Source organism: Coregonus lavaretus (genome assembly GCF_964263955.1).
Source record: "Coregonus lavaretus genome assembly, chromosome: 16".
In the NCBI taxonomy this organism is placed as follows: domain Eukaryota; kingdom Metazoa; phylum Chordata; class Actinopteri; order Salmoniformes; family Salmonidae; genus Coregonus; species Coregonus lavaretus.
The window spans coordinates 23,629,454-23,650,002 of NC_140003.1; the positions used below are offsets into that span (position 1 = coordinate 23,629,454).

At 43.8% G+C, this 20,549-nt stretch overlaps 1 protein-coding gene across 1 annotated transcript in view; it reads right to left on the bottom strand.

Moving 5' to 3' along the window:
* Nucleotides 1–20,549, bottom strand: part of LOC311144121 (protein disulfide-isomerase A5-like) — a 61,030-nt gene that overhangs the window by 11,612 nt on the left and 28,869 nt on the right. The window contains exons 8-15 of the mRNA XM_084180096.1: nt 19,379–19,446; nt 17,198–17,289; nt 14,713–14,784; nt 13,046–13,182; nt 10,147–10,217; nt 9,264–9,427; nt 8,507–8,637; nt 4,162–4,232 (exon numbers count right to left, since the gene is read on the bottom strand). Coding sequence (XP_084036222.1) covers nt 4,162–4,232; nt 8,507–8,637; nt 9,264–9,427; nt 10,147–10,217; nt 13,046–13,182; nt 14,713–14,784; nt 17,198–17,289; nt 19,379–19,446 — 806 coding nt within the window. The remainder of the gene's footprint in view (nt 1–4,161; nt 4,233–8,506; nt 8,638–9,263; nt 9,428–10,146; nt 10,218–13,045; nt 13,183–14,712; nt 14,785–17,197; nt 17,290–19,378; nt 19,447–20,549) is intronic.

Here is a 20,549-nt window from a genome sequence, read left to right on the forward strand (position 1 = left end):
CAGAGAGTGCGTCTAAGAGTAGTAATGTTTATGAAGGTCAACAACGGTACATTGAGACAAAGAAGAATGTGAAAGAGAAGAGAGAATTAAAGAAAAGCGAGAGAAAATAGAGAAAGTGTGTGTGTCAGGAGTAGGGCTGTGGCGGTCAAGAAATTTCGTCCGCCGGTGATTGTCAAGCAAATAACTGTCAGTCTCACGGTAATTGACCGTTAATTAACATAAACACATTTAGCATCTCCTGGCTTCCACACATAGCCTACAAGCCACTGATGCAGACCTTTGGAACATCTACATTAAAAAGTCTAATAAATCCATGTAATATAGCATACACAATAAATCCATTATTTATTTTAGACAGGTCTAAAGAAGCATGATATGAAGAAAATGTAGTCTATTTCAGAAGAACAGAATAGCATACTCCGAGTTGTCCTTATGTTAGGTCCTGATCTGGCTATGCCAAATGGCTGTGGGCTACACTAGTTCATTTAGCAGACAACATTTGCTTAGAATTCCGTGGCATTCATTTATAGTATGAAGAATACAATTGAACAAAGCTGAATAAAATAGAAAGGATATTTTCTACAAACGATTTGAGGGAGTGCGCACATGTGGCTATTCTGTGTTGAGCGGTTAACGAAGACATAGGTATTCCTATATGCTTAATTGAGAGTTATTCATGTAACTTTAGTTGTTCTACAAACATTGGGCTATGTTTTGATTTTTAATACATTGTAAGGCTGCATGATGCGACTCTAATGATGATTTGAAAAAAGTCGCTTGAAAGGCATGAGCACTGCTTTGTTTTTTGCGCAGGCTGTACACACTTCATCAGTCACTCATTCACAATTTGACAAGCTTGATAATGGCTCAAATTTCACGGCGGCATCCCCTTTGTGTGGCTGTAATGCACCCTAAAGAAATCCATGCCTTTTGCGGCCAGTGGCCGTTATGCCCTTCTCCCTGAGTGCTCCGCGCTCGGAAGCACCTCTCACTCACATGGCTCTCCATCACGTGATCAGGTCTTTCTCACAGGCTACAAGTGAAGACAGACACATCGGGGACGCAACTGCGCACGTCCTTATCCAATTCCGAGGTGCATATTGAAGATATTGGAAGAACTGTCCACATTTACTTTTCGTCAGCCAACAAGATGAGTAGGCCTAATGAACAGCAAAAGCACTAGCCTATGTTAATCTACTATCCCTCATAGTACAAAAGTTGACCTATTCTATTCTGTGCGAGAAATAAATATTCCAAACATAGTCTGGGACAGTTGTGGGATGCGATAGATCCCAAATTAATACAACCACTAGCATCAAAAAACCTTTTTTACGCAATGTGGCTGATGCAACAGATCAGAACGTTTAGCTTAATATGTTGATAAACTATTTGGCTATTTCTTCACATTATAAGTGCAGCAATGTGCACATGGCAGTAGGCTATAAGCGCAACTGTTCCATTAGCGGGAAAACACCATTAACAAAAGTGACCGCAAATGCAATTATGCATGTAATGCTTTTATTATAAAAGGTGCATTTTTATGGTGAAAATTATCTTCCCCAAACTTGAAACACACGCGCTACTTATGTATGCCAGTTAGGCTCTACACCCCTGGTAAAGCGGATGAATGTGCTTAAATGTATAAACAAATATAGGCCTATGGGCTAGCTCTACATGAGGTGTGCGACTATGGTTCGAAAAAGTAGCAAAAAAAAAAGGCAGTGTTTATTATAGTGGGCATCACTCACAAATGATAATATATAATTCACAAGTGCTAGGCTAATATTGTCACCCATCAGACTATTCTTGATTTAATCTAGTCTTTACATATACTAAATAATATACAGTACCAGTCAAAGGTTTGGACACATCTACTCATTAAAGGGTTTTTCTTTATTTTTACTATTTTCTATATTGTAAAATAATAGAAGACATCAAAACTATGAAATAACACACATGGAATCATGTATTAACCAAAAAGTGTTAAACAAATCAAAATATATTTTATATATGAGATTCTTCAAAGTAGCCACCCTTTGCCTTGATGACAGCTTTGCACACTCATGGCATTGTCTCAACCAGCTTCACCTGGAATGTTTTCCTACAGTCTTGAAGGAGTTCCCACATATGTTGAGCACTTGTTGGCTGCTTTTCCTTCACTCTGCGGTCCAACTCATCCCAAACCATCTCAATTTGGTTGTGGTCGGGGGATTGTGGAGGCCAGGTCATCTGATGCAGCACTCCATCACTCTCCTTCTTGGTAAAATAGCCCTTACACAGCCTGGAGGTGTGTTGGGTCATTGTCCTGTTGAAAACAAATGATAGTCCCACTAAGCCCAAAAAAGATGGGATGGAATATCACTGCAGAATGCTGTGGTAGCCATGCTGGTTATGTGTGCCTTGAATTCTAAATAAATCACAGACAGTGTCACCAGCAAAGCACCCCCACACCATAACACCTCCTCCTCCATGCTTTACGGTGGGAAATACACATGCGTAGATCATCCGTTCACTCACACCGCATCTCACAAATAATAATATAATAATATGCCATTTAGCAGACACTTTTATCCAAAGCGACTTACAGTCATGTGTGCATACATTTTTACGTATGGGTGGTCCCGGGGATCGAACCCCCTACCCTGGCGTTACAAGCTCTACCAATTGAGCTACAGAGGACCACAAAGACACGGCTGTTGGAACCAAAAATCTCCAATTTGGACTCCAGACCAAAGGACACATTTCCACCGGTCTAATGTCCATTGCTCGTGTTTCTTGGCCCAAGCAAGTCTCTTCTTATTGGTGTCCTTTAGTAGTGGTTTCTTTGCAGCAATTCAACCATGAAGGCCTGATTCACACAGTCTCCTCTGAACAGTTGATGTTGAGATGTGTCTGTTACTTGAACTCTGTGAAGCATTTCTTTGGGCTGCAATTTCTGAGGCTGGTAACTCTAATGAACTTATCCTCTTCCATTCCTGTGGCGGTCTTCACGAGAGCCAGTTTCATCATAGCGCTTGATGGTTTTTGTGACTGCACTTGAAGAAACGTTCAAAGTACTTGAAATTGTCCATATTGACTGACCTTCATGTCTTAAAGTAATGATGGACTGTCGTTTCTCTTTGCTTATTTGAGCTGTTCTTGCCATAATATGGACTTGGTCTTTTACCAAATAGGGCCATCTTCTGTATACCCCCCCTACCTTGTCACAACACAACTGATTGGCTCAAACGCATTAAGGAGGAAAGAAATTCCACAAATTAACTTTTAACAAGGCACACCTGTTAATTGAAATGCATTCCAGGTGACTACCTCACGAAGCTGGTTGAGAGAATGCCAAGAGTGTGCAAAGCTGTCATCAAGGCAAAGGCTGGCTATTTGAAGAATCTCAAATATAAAATATATTTTGATTTGTTTAACACTTTTTTGGTTACTACATTATTCCATGTGTGTTATTTCATAGTTTTGATATCTACACTATTATTTTACAATGTAAAAAATTGTAAAAATAAAGAAAAACCCTTGAATGAGTAGGTGTGTCCAAAGTATTGACTGTTAGTGTATGTGTGATTTTTGGGGGGATTTAGAATGGACCATTATCATGCACCTGTATCGAAACAGGGGCAGCGGGGAAAAATACATGTCATCTATGCACTTAAATAGCGAATGGAGGACGCTTTTCCCGTGGTTCATTTTCATGCCAGCCAGGTAGTCTATACTCCTGTTGTAAATATAAGCAATGTGCTTAATATTAGGAAAGTTGAGAAATAAATATAGTAGGCCTAGCCTATAGAAAGCTGATGGGATCCTCCTCTTTTTAGTAGAGGCCATCACTCTGTTTTCTTGCGCAATTGCATAGCCTATAGAAATGTTGCGTAACATGAGCTCATGGGCTCTCATGAAGCGTTAGATTAGATTTTCGATAACATTTGCATTGATGTCAGAGTGATTAGAGGGACAATAGAGTGCTGAGTACCAGGCAGTTAGCAAGTATGGTAGGCTACTAATGACCAGCAGCAGCACCAGAGCTTGGAGAAGCCTAATTAGCGTGACTAAACGGTCACGTGGAATTTGACTGCCTTCATGACTTGTGACTGCCAGTGTGTGGCGGTAATACGGTCACCGCAACAGCCCTAGTCAGGAGAGGGCTGGAGGGAGGCTCACCTTGCGGTCCTCTTTAAAGAGATCTGCTGCCGTGGTGAAGTGAGGGACAGCGTTCTTACAGTGGGGACACCCTGTTAGGGAGCAGAGACAGAGACACTCAGGGTTATTACAGAATAGACTGTGACCCTTGGCTCACACCAACTACCATTAACACCACACATGAAGACAATAACACTGGATTAATTGTAATTCAAAACAACACACACAACCTATAAGAATGGTCATATGCTCCCTCACATACTCACACACTCACACACAGAACCAAGCACACAGCACACCGAAACACACACACACCCACCCCCGCCTGTCCCTTCCAGAATTACCCCACATTAGTGATGGCTCACTTGTATTTTATAGGGACTTATAAATCCCTTTATTGGAGTCATAAATGAAATCTCCCCACCGCTTTCCTCAGGCCATCCATATCTGTCCCAGTCACCGGCTGGCTCCCTGAACCCACCCACCCACCCACCCACACACACAAGGTATGCATGTGTGCGCCACCCATCCCCTAGTCACTGTACAGACTGGGACAGGCACATTTACAGCCTCCTGTGTGGTACACCCAGTCTGTCTGACAAGCTTCCCACGTAGCTAACAGACTGAAGTCACAGCCATAGTTCACCACAATTACATTAAGGTTAGCAAAATGTGAATCAAGCATCTCAACTCTCCTCACTAAAAAAGGTTTGTTGAATGACACATTTTCCGAAAGATACAAATATATTCAGAATTCGGTCTCTGTAAACAAAGCCTGGATTGTGCGACACGCTCTGCACTTCCTAATTTATGGACCATGATGATGACTGTGATAATATATAAATGGCGCCAAAAAACTCTGTTATCCCCCATTTCCTCACTTATTAATATTATGACGACTAGCGTCAGAGCTGAGAGGATGGGCTTGGCTCCAGGTATGTGGTGTGTTAATGTTGCTCTGCCTCATTGACCACAATGTGCTGGGTATGTCCAAAATGGCACCCTGTTCCCTATATAATGCACTACTTTTGACCTGGGTTCATAGGGCCCTGGTCAAAAGTAGTGCACTATATAGGGAATAGGATGCCATTTGGGACGCATACCATGTTTTACCAGGGCTCAGAATGGCAGGAATACCATTTTATACTAAAGAATGTTGGATATGGCAGATAATGACTGCCCCCTTGATTTTCAGCAGGGGGATGCATATCCACAAGAGAGAGAAGCTGTACCTGCTTAGGGTCAACTACTGTAAGAACTCACTTTTTTAAAGTGCTTACTGATACCACTTCTGCTGCCACTTTGAGTAAGAAGATTACCAAGACAGCTATGATCACCAACTAAGTGAATACTTCTGGATAGTTTCTGCTGCTTTTCTGCTGAAAAATGACAAGAAATCATTACTGTCACATTAAATGAGAACCCTCTCCTTTTCTCCATCTTTTTACCATGTGAATGCCTTCACAGTCATTTTCAGTCCCTTTCACGACCAGTAATAATTGATATTCAACAATAGAACCACAGGGAGCTGCAGCAAGCCTTATGCTTTGATTTTCCCATTTCCATTCCATAGTAGAAGAGTGTGAAATATGTTGAATCTTCTTATGTAATTGGTGTAAGAGCTAAAGTAGTATACAGTGCATTCGGAAAGTATACAGACCCCTTCCCTTTTTCCACATTTTGTTACGTTACAGCCTTATTCTAAAATTGATAACATAAAATGTTTTCCTCATCAATCTACACACAGTACCTCATAATGACAAAGTGAAAACAGGTTTTTAGAAATGTTTGCACATTTATAAAAAATTCTAAACAGAAATACCTTATTTACATAAGTACTCAGACCCATTGCTATGAGACTCGAAATTGAGCTCAGGTGCATCCTGTTTCCATTGATCATCCTTGAGATGTTTCTACAACTTGATTGGAGTCCACCTGTGGTAAATTCAATTAATTGGACATTATTTGGAAAGGCACACACCTGTCTATATAAGGTCCCACAGTTGACAGTGCATGTCAGAGCAAAAACCAAGCCATTAGGTCTAAGGAATTGTCCATAGAGCTCCGAGACAGGATTGTGTCGAAGCACAGATCGGGGAAGGGTACCAAAACATTTCTGCAGCATTGAAGGTCCCCAAGAACACAGTGGCCTCCATCATTCTTAAATGGAAGAAGTTTGGAACCACCAAGACTCTTCCTATAGCTGGCCGCCCAGCCAAACTGAGCAATCGGGGGAGAAGGGCCTTGGTCAGGGAGGTGACCAAGAACCCGATGATCACTTTGACAGAGCTCCAGAGTTCCTCTGTGGAGATGGGAGAACCTTCCAGAAGGACAACCATCTCTGCAGCACTCCACCAATCAGGCCTTTATGGTAGAGTGGCCAGACGGAAACCACTCCTCAGTAAAAGGCACATGACAGCCCGCTTGGAGTTTGCCAAAAGGCAGCTAAAGACTCTCAGACCATGAGAAACAAGATTCTCTGGTCTGATGAAACCAAGATTGAACTCTTTGGCCTGAATGCAAAGGGTCACGTCTGGAGGAAACCTGGCACCATCCCTACGGTGAAGCATGGGGGTGGCAGCATCATGCTGTGGGGATGTTTTTCAGCGGCAGGGACTGGGAGACTAGTCGGGATCGAGGGAAAGATGAAAGGAGCAAAGTACAGAGATATCCTTGATGAAAACCTGCTCCAGAGCGCTCAGGACCTCAGACTGGGGCGAAGGTTGACCTTCCAACAGGACAACAACCCTAAGCACACAGCCAAGACAAAGCAGGAGTGGCTTCGGGACAAGTCTCTGAATGTCCTTGAGTGGCCCAGCCAGAGCCCGGACTTGAACCCGATCAAACATCTCTGGAGAGACCTGAAAATAGCTGTGCAGTGACGCTCCCCACCTAACCTGACAGATCTTGAGAGGATCTGCAGAGAAGAATGAGAGAAACTCCCCAAATACAGGTGTGCCAAGCCTGTAGCGTCATACCCAAGAAGACTCAAGGCTGTAATCACTGCCAAAGGTGCTTCAACAAAGTACTGAGTAAAGGGTCTGAATACTTATGTAAAGTAGTTTTTTTTATTTTTATAAATTAGCTAAAATGTCTAAACCTGTTTTTGCTTTGTCATTATGGGGTATTGTGTGTAGATTGATGAGGGAAAAAAACTATTTAATCAATTTTAGAATAAGGTCGTAACGTAACAAAATTTGGAAAAAGTCAAGGGGTCTGAATACTTTCCGAATGCACTGTATACTATATGCTGTATCTCTCCAATACGTGCAGGGTATAATATACCGGTTTGTCCGATCCCATCTTTCATTCTACACTTCACATATGAAACTGACAATTCCCAACAGGTCCAATTCAAATATACAGTAGCTTCCGGTGTAAACTCACCCTTAAGAGTTAATGTTTTCTTAATTACAAATCATTTCCAGTATTTAGCCTAAAAATGTATGATACAAATGAGCATTTAGTGAAGTGCAACACAAAAATAATTAGCTTTACTCTGACATATGTTAGAGGTGAAAGTTTAGTTCAGAAGATCTGACAAAGAAGAGGCTGCAATTAACAGACAGCCGGACGCCCTCCCTTAGGTAACAATTTACATATTGTCTGAAGGCATTAGATTAGAGAAAGTCTTTAAGTGTAACTCAGTAGTTTGATCTCTCAAAGCCCCTAATAGGCAGATGTTACACAGAGGATAAGGAGAAGAGGAACAAAAAGAGAGAGCAGGTTGTTATTGCCGTGTTCTGCTGGATCTCCACTCTTCACAACCTCTTTGTGGATGAAAAACCAAAGGCGTTGTTTTGTTAACTAAGAGGAAGACAGAAGGTGCAGTGATGTGTGGTCTTTGAAGTCTCTTATCAGACAGTGACTGCAGAGCTTCTTTACTGTCAGCCGGCACATTCCATGAACCTGTCCTGAATCAACTGGGAAGGAAGGGTGTGTGAGTATGTGTGTGTGTGCCCGCTGAAAGGATATTGAGATGCTGTATTGGGTGGTGGGCCTGTCAATGCTGTCATACTACTTTCCCCCCACTGGTACGATAAGTCTATACTGAGCATTCTGTGTCATTTTCCACCAGATGATGGCAGATCTTGGCAAGAAAACGGCTAGAATTATTGTATTGGTGGTGTAAAACCCAACCTAAACCTTTTTGCTCCTTGGGGAGCATAGATCATCAACAATTGGTGGTGTTAAAAGTCATAAATAAATAAATCATAAATCAAATGTGGTTATATCGGACACTAACAAGCGGTGCAGTGTTGTCACTGGCAGGGTGCAAATGCAGCAGAGACGATTTGGAATCACGGTCTCGTGATGAGGTAGCCCTGCCTGAGACTAGTAGGTCCAAATGTCACATTCAACTTACATGGTGCGTAGAACATAACGAGGGAATGCTTCTTCTTCTTCAACGCTTCCCTGAAGTCCTCCATTCCAAGATGGCTGACACTTGACGGCTTGTCTTCCCAGGACTGCTCTGGGGGAGGGGGCGCCTGGGGGCTGGAGGGGGACAGAGGGGTCACACTCAAACCAAGGTACATGAACAGTGGATCAGTTTGAAAAGAAAAGACATTCAGCAACTTTTGGTAGCACTAGCTCAATGGAAGTTTATTTGAAAAATCTATGTTTTATTGTTAAAACCTTGAGGGTTCCAACAATACAAAACATGAGCATTATGTTGCTGCAACTAGCAGTATAGTAAAACACCCTCAAAGCACCCTACTGTTGTTCATTTGCACCCTCTAACATCCTCTTGATCTCTCAAGACTTCCTAGTCCACTGGAGATACAGCAGGCATCATATATCTAGACCTGACTACAGTTAAGCTCAGCAGAGAATGTGATGCGTCAGCCTGAACCCTAACACACCCCTTCATGGACTTGATGTAGTAGTATTACACACACCAAAACTGATGACTCCAGAAATAGAGAAAACTGCCTCAGTTTAAGCCCATATCTACATAAACTAATCCTAAACTGGTATGTTGACCTGGTCCTAGCCTGGTCCCAGATCTGTTTGTGCTGAGACGATGACTAGGAGTTGGCAAAATAGCACAAACAGATCTGGGACCAGGCTTATGTTGACCCATATGGAAGGACACGGTACTATAGAAGAACATGGCTCACTTCTGCAGATATTCGATGATCTTGTCCTTGCTCCTAAGGTGGGGTAGCGTGAACTTCTCCTCTCCCTTCTCAAAGTACTTGACGGTGGGGAAGCCGGAGATCTTGAAACGGTCTCCCACCACCTTGTGAATGGTGGTGTCCACGGCTGCCAGAACCCCAGGGCTCTGGAGCATCAAGAGGAAAGGAGTCAGATCAGGATACAACACCATCATCACATAATAGATCAGCTAGTTCTGACTGGATCACAGGACTTAAAGGTCAACTCAACCAACCACCCCCCCCTCCCCTTTGCCCTTAGAACAGCCTCAATTCGTCGGGGCATGGACTCTATAAGTTGTCGAAAGCATTCCACAGGGATGCTGGCCCATGTTGACTCCAATGCCTCCCACAGTTCTGTCAAGGTAGCTGGATGTCCTTTGTGTGGTGGACCATTCTTGATACACACGGGAAACTATTGAGTGTGAAAAACCCAGCAGCGTTGCAGAGAGGAGGAGAGCGGGGGAGAGGAGCAGAGCATATCAAAGCAGGTTGGGGAGGGATGAGATAATTGTTCCAATCACGAGGCGATCTCTGGTGATTTTTATTGGCCCTGGCTCTGGGCTGAGCAATACCACAGTGAAGAGGGCAGACACACCCAGTTAATCAGAAACACATCAGGAGCTCTGGCAGCCAGGCTCTTGTGTCAGACTGACTGCACCAGCCAAGTAGATGGGTTTAACGCTTTGTTCTGGTGTTCACTTCAGGTAATATCTCACAGCTGGGGTTTGGAATAAGTTGGTGTCGCAAGGTGTTGCAAGGCTTCAACAGAAGTATGCACATACATATAAACACACAGACACACACATCACAAGCACTATGTTACATACACCATCATTGTACTTACATTTTTGTCTTTGTTGAGGTATTCAGCGGCTTCCTCATACTCTGGCTTCATCTTCTTACAATGGCCACACCCTGCGGTTCAAAACACAAACAGACATGACTAGCCGAGCGAAGATGACTTAACAAACAAACACACGACTGGCCGAGCAACACTGACTTGATGCTAGTGTTAGAGATTATAAACAGACATGACTAGCAAAGCAACGATGACTTAATGCTAGTGTTAGGGATTCTCACCATACTTACCCATAATCATATAAGTAAGTGGCCTTAATAGAACCAGCCAAGTGCCTCTTAATTGACTGAATCAAGCCATTCACAACATTATGTTCTCAGTAGGGCCTCATCCAAGTACATTAAAATAAACTGCAGGGAATTCTCCTTGGTTCCCCCCACCTGTTTTCAACTTACCACTGACAGTTTTACTATATAAAAATGTATAACGCCTAATGTTGCCCAACTCATGCTTTCTTTACTTAACAAGTCAGCGACCATGGTGCAACACACAGATCTAATGAGAGCAACGTTCTCACCTCGTATTAATGTGGGTTACTACTATCATTCCCTAGCAGGGACAGTCAATTGTATGACATTTATCAGAGTGAGTTAACTCCCTGAAGTGTAAGCCTGAAGGATTTAGTCATGTCTGTCCACTAACTATAGGCATGACTCCATCCATATGCCGGGGTGTGTGTGTGTGTGTGTGTAGCTGTAGGAATTGAAATGTTCTGTCCTCATCACCTCTGTAGCCAGTGTGACAGGGGAGAAGACAGAGACCACAGTGACATAGCAGGGCCGGGGACGTGAGAGGATACAAGGACTAATGTTCCCATACAGTGTAAGAATGGGGTGGACTGTGTGTGTGTGTGTTTGCAAGCTTGCTTGTCAACACAGCTGTGACACTGAATTCCAGCGTCATGAATAAATGCAGCGTTTGATAAAAAATGTATGAGCTCGGCAGCTACTCATCTTATTTTTAGAGCTGAAAAAAACGTTCACATTCTGAACTCAGTATTTGTAACCAGCATCCACTAGAGGTTTTGTTTGTTAAGCCTATATTTCCTAAGCTCTCTGAAGAGCAGAATGCATGCTATATTTGTGTTTTCTAATTGCATTGTTGTGCATGGCTGAATGCATCTGCTAGATCTTTAGTTGGCACATTGCCATATTCAAAACGGCCAGGAATACTGTTCTCAATCAGTAACATCTGTGAACTTCACATAAAATAATCACACACTGTTGCATGCAAAATAGTTATTTGTTTTAATTTGAATCTTTTGTAGAATTGTCAGACAGTATTTGTGTGGAGGAAAGCACTGCATCTGACCTTTAAAAAAATAGGAGTTTAAACGGGAGAGACATAGAATAATAGTATTTTATTGCTCTATCTTCTGCATCACCTCACCTCTGCTGGTGCCATCGCCTTAATTTAGTGTCTGGTGAAGGAGGGGAGTTTTGGGGGAGGAGGGTTAAGCTACATGAAATGTTGTTGATTCACAGCAGGGGAGTGTGTGTGTGTGTATCTGTTGGAGTGTTGGAAAGAGAAAGGCTTTTGGGGTATTAAAATAAGGCTGCTCTGCTCGGCTGAGTAAGGTTCAGTGGGCGTCTCCTCTCCCTATCACCGGTCTGAATAGACTAGAGGATGCTGGGTAATTTGGCCAGATTCTGTTTACCTTGGCGTGGACAGGTCTGAGACACACGCAGGCACACATATAATGACCAGCGTCGGTCATGCTTGAGAGGATCCACCACGGCCATTCACAGACAAACTAGTTATTTGGTCTCTATGCATCCTGCGTCTGCAGATGCACACAGACAACGGAACCAACCCACAGTTTGCAGGGAGGGAGGGAGCAGCTCAGACATAGGATAGGAACAAACGGTCTCCGTAAGAGCTGAACAAAAATAAAAGCTGATGCTCTTGACCACGAGGCCATTAATCTCACTATGACAGGTGGACCATTAAACTGCATCTAGGCAAGTGTGTGTGTTGATGTGTGTGTGTGTTATTTTGTGTGTGTGTGTGCATTCACTTGGTCTTGGCAGTGCTAGGAGGGGCTCCTGTGTGTGTGTGTGTTTGAGAGAGCTGAAATGCCTGCCTGATGTGCTTGTATCAGCTGGTTGCTCTTGGCTTGGGCGTCTCAGTGAGTAGCCACAGCAGTTCCAAGTGAAGAGTGCCAGCCAGGATGCCCATTGTGAGAGGCAGGGCACCATGGGAGAGGGTGGGTTGGTCTAGCTGGCTTTTCTGTGTTATAACAAGGAGCCATATAAATGGGACTTTTACCCCCAGTGAGTCATGGTCCTTTATATACCATGGGTGGGTACCAGGATGACAGGCAAAGTAAAGAGGGCCTAAGGGAGGACCAGCAGGGAGGAAGCGGTCAGCAGACAAGAGGGCAAGATTTGAAAGTGCTGAAAAACCCTAGTTTTTGAGCCAGTTGAGGTAGAGTCAAACAAGACTGTACTACTCGCAATACGTGTGGATTGTTTTCGAAACCTTAAATATTGCATTGCCTAGGCAGATTCAGAGTGTAACAGTGCATGATTCAGTTGCATGACTATTGCATTCCAAAATTCGTTTTGAAATGTGCATTTGCATATATTTGAAGTGATACGGTGCGCTGTGACAATATCACTGCTTTTCAACTCTGTCAAAACATCCCCCTGACGTTTACCTGCTTCTCTCCTCAATGATCAGATGAGTTTTGGATGAAGCTGAGGATGTTTTGCAATGAAAATCTAACCAACTGAAGATTTAAACTTTGGCACTTTTACAAAGTGTTTGTAACAATAGCAATCTGTTGCATAAGCTCCAGCAATGATATGATGAAGCTTATGCAAACCTTATCATGTCGTCATAGCCTGTTACTTTGAGTATGTGTGTGTGTTAGGCTACTCACATGGAGCGTAGAACATGACCAGGGCAGACGGGTGTTCCAACAGGAACCCATCGAAGGAGTCGTCAGTCAGGTGGAAGACAGGGGAGTCAGTCTCCGACCACTGGACCTCTGGGACCTTCGGCTGGGGGGGCTGGGGCCTGGAGAGGGGAGAGAGACAGGTGAGAGGGTGGTGGGAGTGAGAGAGAGGAGAGAGAGAATGAGAGAGACAGAGAGCGAGAGAGAGGGCCATTTAAAGAGCAGAGAAGTGAGCTAAAACATGTATGTTATGACTAGGGGCAGGCCCAGCTGTACTGTAGCTCATACTCCATCTCACGTCATGTCAGACACATCTGGCCTGTAGTGGTCACACCCGTATGACAGAGCCCTCCCTAGCACTGCCAAGACCAAGTGGAGTCACACACACACGCCACTTCTTCCAGTCTTTTACTCCTACTAGCCACTAGTCCAGGAGAAGATGTACGAGTGTTAATAACACAACCGCCTACAGCACGTGTAAATTACCCTAGGCGGTTGGATATCTGTTTTAAAATGTCACAATGTGCAACTGGGATGTGGTTACAGGTCTACAGCTCCTAGACAGTGTGCTCCAGAGTACTGTATGTCATCTCCAATATATTAACATGCACAGCAGGTTGATACTTATTCACAGTACTCATTCATAGCCAGATGCCCAGTTCGTTTCTAGGCAACATCAGGTGCACTTCCTTATTACTTAGCTAGCCTACTAATGACTGCTGCTGGACCACTTTTTTTTTGTGTGTGTGTGTGTGTGTGTGTGTATGGTGTGTGTGTGTGTGTATGGTGTTAGTGCTCTCTTCCATAATGACAGACAGCCCATAATGCCACCATGGAGGAATCTAAAAGCCAACCTCTGCAGAGTTTATTCTCTGCTCATTCAGGTTCAGCCCATCTTGCAGAGGTGATGTTGTGAGGCCATCCACAGAGGCATATAATGTTCACTAAGGATATTGGATCATTAACTATTAGTACTACAGACCTCCTAGCAGGTCATACTGGACCCTAGAGGAAGACTGAGTCAGGATCATTTCTACAGTGTTCACGAACAGATGCTTGATGTGTGTGTGTGTGTGTGTGTGTGTGTGCATGTGCATGGGTGTGTGTGTCATGGGTATATACCGTGGGATTGTTTCTGAAGCGGTTAGTGTACTCCAAGGAGAGGAAAGCTTTCATGCCTTGAAGCATCTGCCTGTGAGAGCCACTGGAAACTCAAACAGTCTGTTTCCTCTCTGTCTCTGTTTCCTGCAATAGCTGTGAAATCTGCTCCGTGCCCTTTCAATAGACTAGAGCACGGTGGACAGTCAAAAGAGTGTGAGAATGGGAGAGCCAACCCGGGAGTAGAGTGAGTGGGGACATTACGAGGTGAGACCACAGGGTATGTTGATAAACTCTCCGTGCAGGCTTAATATGCCACTTAGCAGATGCTTTTATCCAAAGCGAGTTACAGTACAGCAAGTGTACCGGTATACATTTTCATTTCATTGGCCTTGCTAACACCACGCTCTTACCAACTGAGCCACACAGGAACATAGAGTTTTTCCTAGGTCCGGTCCCTAACCCCCGGTCAGGAAAACCTCCTGACCTTATTTTACGAGGGGAAAGCGATTGAGGCGGAAGGAAGGCAGGAAGGGAATAGGTTGAACTCTCACTTCTTCATCCAGTCAGCGATGTCCTTGGCTGTGCCTCCGTAGTTTTCATAGTGGTGCAAGAACTTCCCCTTTCTAAAGAGAGAGAGAGAGAGAGAGAGAGTAAGAGTGAAAGAGAGAGAGAGAGAGAGAGAGAGAGAAAGAGAGAGTGTGAGTGAGTGAGTGAGAAAGAGAGAGTGTGAGTGAGAGAGAAAGAGAGTGTGAGTGAGAGAGAAGGAGAGAGAGAAAGAGAGAGTGTGAGTGAGAGTGAGAGAGAGAGAGGGAATATAAAACATCTATAAAACATCTGCTGGCTAGTTCAGTATCTCCCAGAATAATTACTATATTTAGGAAACACACTAATCCATGTCATGTGTGTTGCACAACATTCTGAGTTCAGCTTCTAGGTGTTCTAAGAACTATGGAACTATGGAAAAACTACAATGTAACCTACTGACTACACTGAAAGAGGTGCCTCTATGAAAGTGCATTTTATGTCCAGAGGACATAGTTTCCTCAGAGAGATATACAGTACATCAGAGAGACCTGGGTCACTGTTGTGGAAAGGAAACAAAGGAAGTGTTTTGTGACAAGAAGGAAAAGCTCAAACAAAAAAGCTCAACATGAATTGTTTTACCTTCTCCTAAAATGTACCACTAGTTAAAAGAGCACATCTTGTAGAAGTGCATGTCTTGTATTGTCCCCTCACCATGCATTATAAATTGGCTAAAAACAGTAGCTAAAATTCTAATTGTGTGGATATCTATGTGGGTCTTCCCACATGGAAACAGATCCTCATGTAATAGCTTCTTTATCTTTTCTGATCTCCTGAGACTGAAATGAATCAGTGGCGGTGGCGGTGGGTAGGAAGCGAGCAGAGCACTAGCTGCTCCAGCTGAACCTAATGCCTGCAGATCATAGTAATTTGTAACTGTCACTGATCTGTAGGGAGCCGTGAACATCGGGCCAATATAATGTAATGTCAAATGAAAAACAGCAGCCGTACAGTATTAGCGCCACACATCACATGTAGTTTAAGAGGCACAGAGGGAGAGGGCCTGGATGCTTACCTTTTCATTTTAGCTCAGCAAAAATGTTGGAAACACTTGACATGCATGTATAATGTATTATGATACAATTATCTAACAAGTTAGAAAGCATTATAGCTGCAGGCTTTAAGTGTTACCAAAATGTTTAACTGTGTCCCCTTGCTCTCCTTAGATACACCCACTCTTCACTGAAAAAAAAAAAGGCATTTGAAAAGGAGCTTGAACAGCAAGACTGAAAGAAAGATAATTCTAGGAGCAGCAATGATTGGTTCCTGGGCTGATGCGCTCATGTTTATCAGTGAGAGAAAGAGTCTCATTACTGTAACCAATGGTGCTGCATGGTCGTTAGGCACTGTAAGTTCGTTAGCCCCACCTCTCCCCCTGGGCCAAGGCTAAGGACTCTGATTAATTAGCCCATCATTAATTAAAGGGCTGAGAGAGATAATAATAAAAAATAATTGGTCATTTAGCAGACGCTCTTATCCAGAGCGACTTACAGGAGCAATTAGGGTTAAGTGCCTTGCTCAAGGGCACATCGACAGATTTTTCACCTAGTCGGCTCGGGGATTAGAACCAGCGACCTTTCGGTTACTGGCACAACGCTCTTAACCACTAAGCTACCTGAGATGACACAATCCTTAATACTGAGATGGAGAGGATAACGCTGCTAAGTGTTGAGGCTGGGCTGGAGAGCTGACTATAGGGCTGGAGGTAGAGGCTGGAGGCTTTTGAGAGAAACACAGTTCACAAGAGACCGTTTGAGTTGACAGAGGTGATCCAGGGTCAGCCTGACAGTGTCTGAGTGCACTTTGAGTCTGTCGTAACAGTTACTTCTAGGACCCCCTGATGTGTGATGTCTGAGACTTGGGGACGGTGAGGCAGCTCAGAGGAGAGAGAAAGCCCACACCCCAACCTCCTTCAGATGGCCAGATGTCTTTGAACCAACAGCCAAGAAACCCACTAGACACCAGGCCTATGTCCTCCCCAGCCAGCCACAGCAAGAGCCCCCCATTGTGAGCCTGCTTCAAACAGAATACTTTAAGACCCAACCAACACCGCAAAGAAACTTTCTTAAGTGATAAACAGATTCAGAACATCTGGTGCCACCCTTGCCTCCTGTGAAAAGGAAGGAAGGGGGGAGTGAGGTCTGCCAGTGCCTACAGACAGACCCACCACCTCCACCTTCTCTCTATCCTCCATTCCACCTACTTGATTCCCTGCTGCTAGAACTTCTGAAGCCCTAATTCAGGGGTAGGCAACTAGATTCAGCCGCGGGCCGATTTTAGTCGAAGCGAATGGTCGGAGGACCAGAACATAATTATAATACTTTATACACTGCAAAATTGACCACAACTATGCCCCTGGGCCGCCTGTTAATGGAAACAGTATGAGTGATTGAGTCGTGGGGTGTGTGTGTGCACGTATGGTAGCCTATAGTGAGACGGATGAGATAGACTCACTCGAAGTAGCAGAAGGTCGGGTAGCCCTTGACGTTGTACTCCTGCTTGAGGCTGTCAAACTCAGCTGGGTGCACGTTCATCCCGGCCAGCACCTTAAGACCAGACACACAGGGAGCACACGGACACACACACGGACACACACACGGACACACAAGCGGAGACACAAGCGGAGACACAAGCGGAGACACAAGCGGAGACACAAGCGGAGACACACACACACACACACACACAACAGGTTAGTTCATCATAGAAACACCAACACAAAGTTAAACTAAATGAAGATAAATGACTCAAAGGAGGGGAAACCATGTAAACAGAACGAGACATGAAAACCAGATGTTTGATGAAAAGGGACAATGAAATATGCATAGTAATAATTTCCCTAGGTTAGCTTTCAAAGGGCAATTCAAAAAGCTCAACGCAACTCATCTGCCAAATCAATTTCAATCTGTGAGGTTCCCTGCCTTCATAATGTGAATGTTTCATTACTTGGGTGTGATATGGACTTTCTTATTCTTTTATGAAGACTTGGCTCATAGTCAAGCTTGATGAGGAACTAAAATAAACTTTTTAGGGGAAATAATCTCCTCCTCTCTCTTCCTACATCTGTGACGATTTGGGGAAAAATGTGTTGGATGACTTGGCTGACCGTTGTTTGCGCTCCAAAATCACTTATCTTCTGCTATCAGGTCTTCGCACACCACACCACACACACATCACAGAACACTCCACTTGTTGTGTGTGTACATGAGAGCTAAATGCATCGATTATGCAAATCGCTAAACAAGAGGCTTATTTATTCACTCATCGTCAGCCTGCCTTGCTGAAATCAGACAATGTATGTGTCCCAAATAGCACCCTATACAGTGTACTACTTTTGACCTGGGCATATCAGCACTTTATAGGGAATAGGGTGGCATTTGGGACGCAACCAAAAACACCTTCAATTAGATCCCATTCTTTTCCATGCAGCTCCATGAGGCAAACACACGGAGCAATTACATTGTTTTCTCTAAAAGAAAGAAGCCTCTCCTGTATGTTTAAGCACTGGGTGTACTTTCTCCCTTCAGAGTCTCAGCAGTGAATACATTGTTTTCTCTTACAGAATATCTTAAGAGCGATTTACAGTTAGTGAGTGCATACATTTTATTTTTTCATACTGGTCCCCCGTGGGAAACGAACCCACAACCCTGGCGTTGCAAACGCCATGCTCTACCAACTGAGCTACAAGGGACTACATCATGCAGCAAGGTGTGTTTCTAAGCGGTAGCTGGGTGTATTTTCTTCCCTCCGACTGTTTCTGCTGTATCTCTGCTTTGCTTGAGGATGAGTGTTTGTGATAAACACGCTGTCTTTGTTTTTCTAGGTGGTCACATGGGGGTTTCTCTTATGTGATATCGATCTGTGGTAGACTAGTCGACTTCCTTGTTGAGCCGTTTTATTTTAGCCCCGGAACCAAATGTGGGGGCTGCGAGATGCATGCTACGCCACTGCTTATAACTAACTAGAAGTTAAGTACAACTATAAGAAATCTAAGATGTGTCAAATAAATTATTTCCAGCTCAGGGCTCCAGCTATGCATCTGGTTTGCTAACTTGCTAGCTAAGTGGCTAGATGTCAAGATCAAACTTATTGGTTACAGCAGATACATTCAATCCTCTCCTGGATCAATATCCCTGTTGCCTAAATTGTTTTGTGCGTCCCCCCCCAAAAAAAATTAATTACACCTTTTTTTTTTTTTTTTTGAAAATAGCGCCCCAATAAACATTCTGTAATACCGTATATATACCCCGGTATGGTACAGAAACGGTAAGACAGTATGAAAATCTAGATCCCGCGCAACCCTACTCTGGGGAAGTAGATAAAGTGCTTCATCGCCAAACTCCTGAAGTATCCCTTTAAGTGATCATGGTTAAAGGAGAGCTTCAGTGCATTCAAAATACCATTCTACCAAGAAGAGGGGCTATGGTAGACAGGCAAGCAACTGAATACGTTTATTAATTTGACCGGATGAACTGATTTGAGCTGTCTTAGAACTGAGAATGGGAATGTTTTGGACATAACTACTTGACAACTAACCCAAAAACGAAATCAGAGACCGGCAACAATGTGTTAGGATTTTCACCAGGTGACAAAATGTTAGGATTTTAAGCAATGAAAATGTGAGAGGATTTTACTTACAAATTTACCCTTGGTCTCTGTAGCTGCCTGTTGAAATACGGGCTGCATCCTCTTACAGACACCACACCCTGTAGGAAAAATAACAGAAGACATTACAGAAGCACTCCAAGGACTCAGCTAGTCAACATACTTTGATCCCCTGCTGATTTTGTATGTTTGCCCACTGACAAAGAAATGATCAGTCTATAATTTTAATGGTAGGTTTATTTGAACAGTGAGAGACAGAATAACAACAAAAAAATCCAGAAAAACGCATGTAAAAAATGTTATAAATTAATTTGCATTTTAATGAGGGAAATAAGTATTTGACCCCTCTGCAAAACATGACTTAGTACTTGGTGGCAAAACCCTTGTTGGCAATCACAGAGGTCAGACGTTTCTTGTAGTTGGCCACCAGGTTTGCATACATCTCAGGAGGGATTTTGTTCCACTCCTCTTTGCAGATCTTCTCCAAGTCATTAAGGTTTTGAGGCTGACGTTTGGCAACTCTACCTTCAGCTCCCTCCACAGATTTTCTATGGGATTAAGGTCTGGAGACTGGCTAGGCCACTCCAGGACCTTAATGTGCTTCTTCTTGAGCCACTCCTTTGTTGCCTTGGCCGTGTGTTTTGGGTCATTGTCATGCTGGAATACCCATCCACGACCCATTTTCAATGCCCTGGCTGAGGGAAGGAGGTTCTCACCCAAGATTTGACGGTACATGGCCCCGTCCATCGTCCCTTTGATGCGGTGAAGTTGTCCTGTCCCCTTAGCAGAAAAACACCCCCAAAGTATAATGTTTCCACCTCCATGTTTGACGGTGGGGATGGTGTTCTTGGGGTCATAGGCAGCATTCCTCCTCTTCCAAACACGGCGAGTTGAGTTGATGCCAAAGAGCTCCATTTTGGTCTCATCTGACCACAACACTTTCACCCAGTTCTCCTCTGAATCATTCAGATGTTCATTGGCAAACTTCAGACGGGCATGTATATGTGCTTTCTTGAGCAGGGGGACCTTGCGGCTGCTGCAGGATTTCAGTCCTTCATGGCGTAGTGTGTTACCAATTGTTTTCTTGGTGACTATGGTCACAGCTGCCTTGAGATCATTGACAAGATCCTCCCGTGTAGTTCTGGGCTGATTCCTTACCGTTCTCATGACCATTGCAACTCCACGAGGTGAGATCTTACATGGA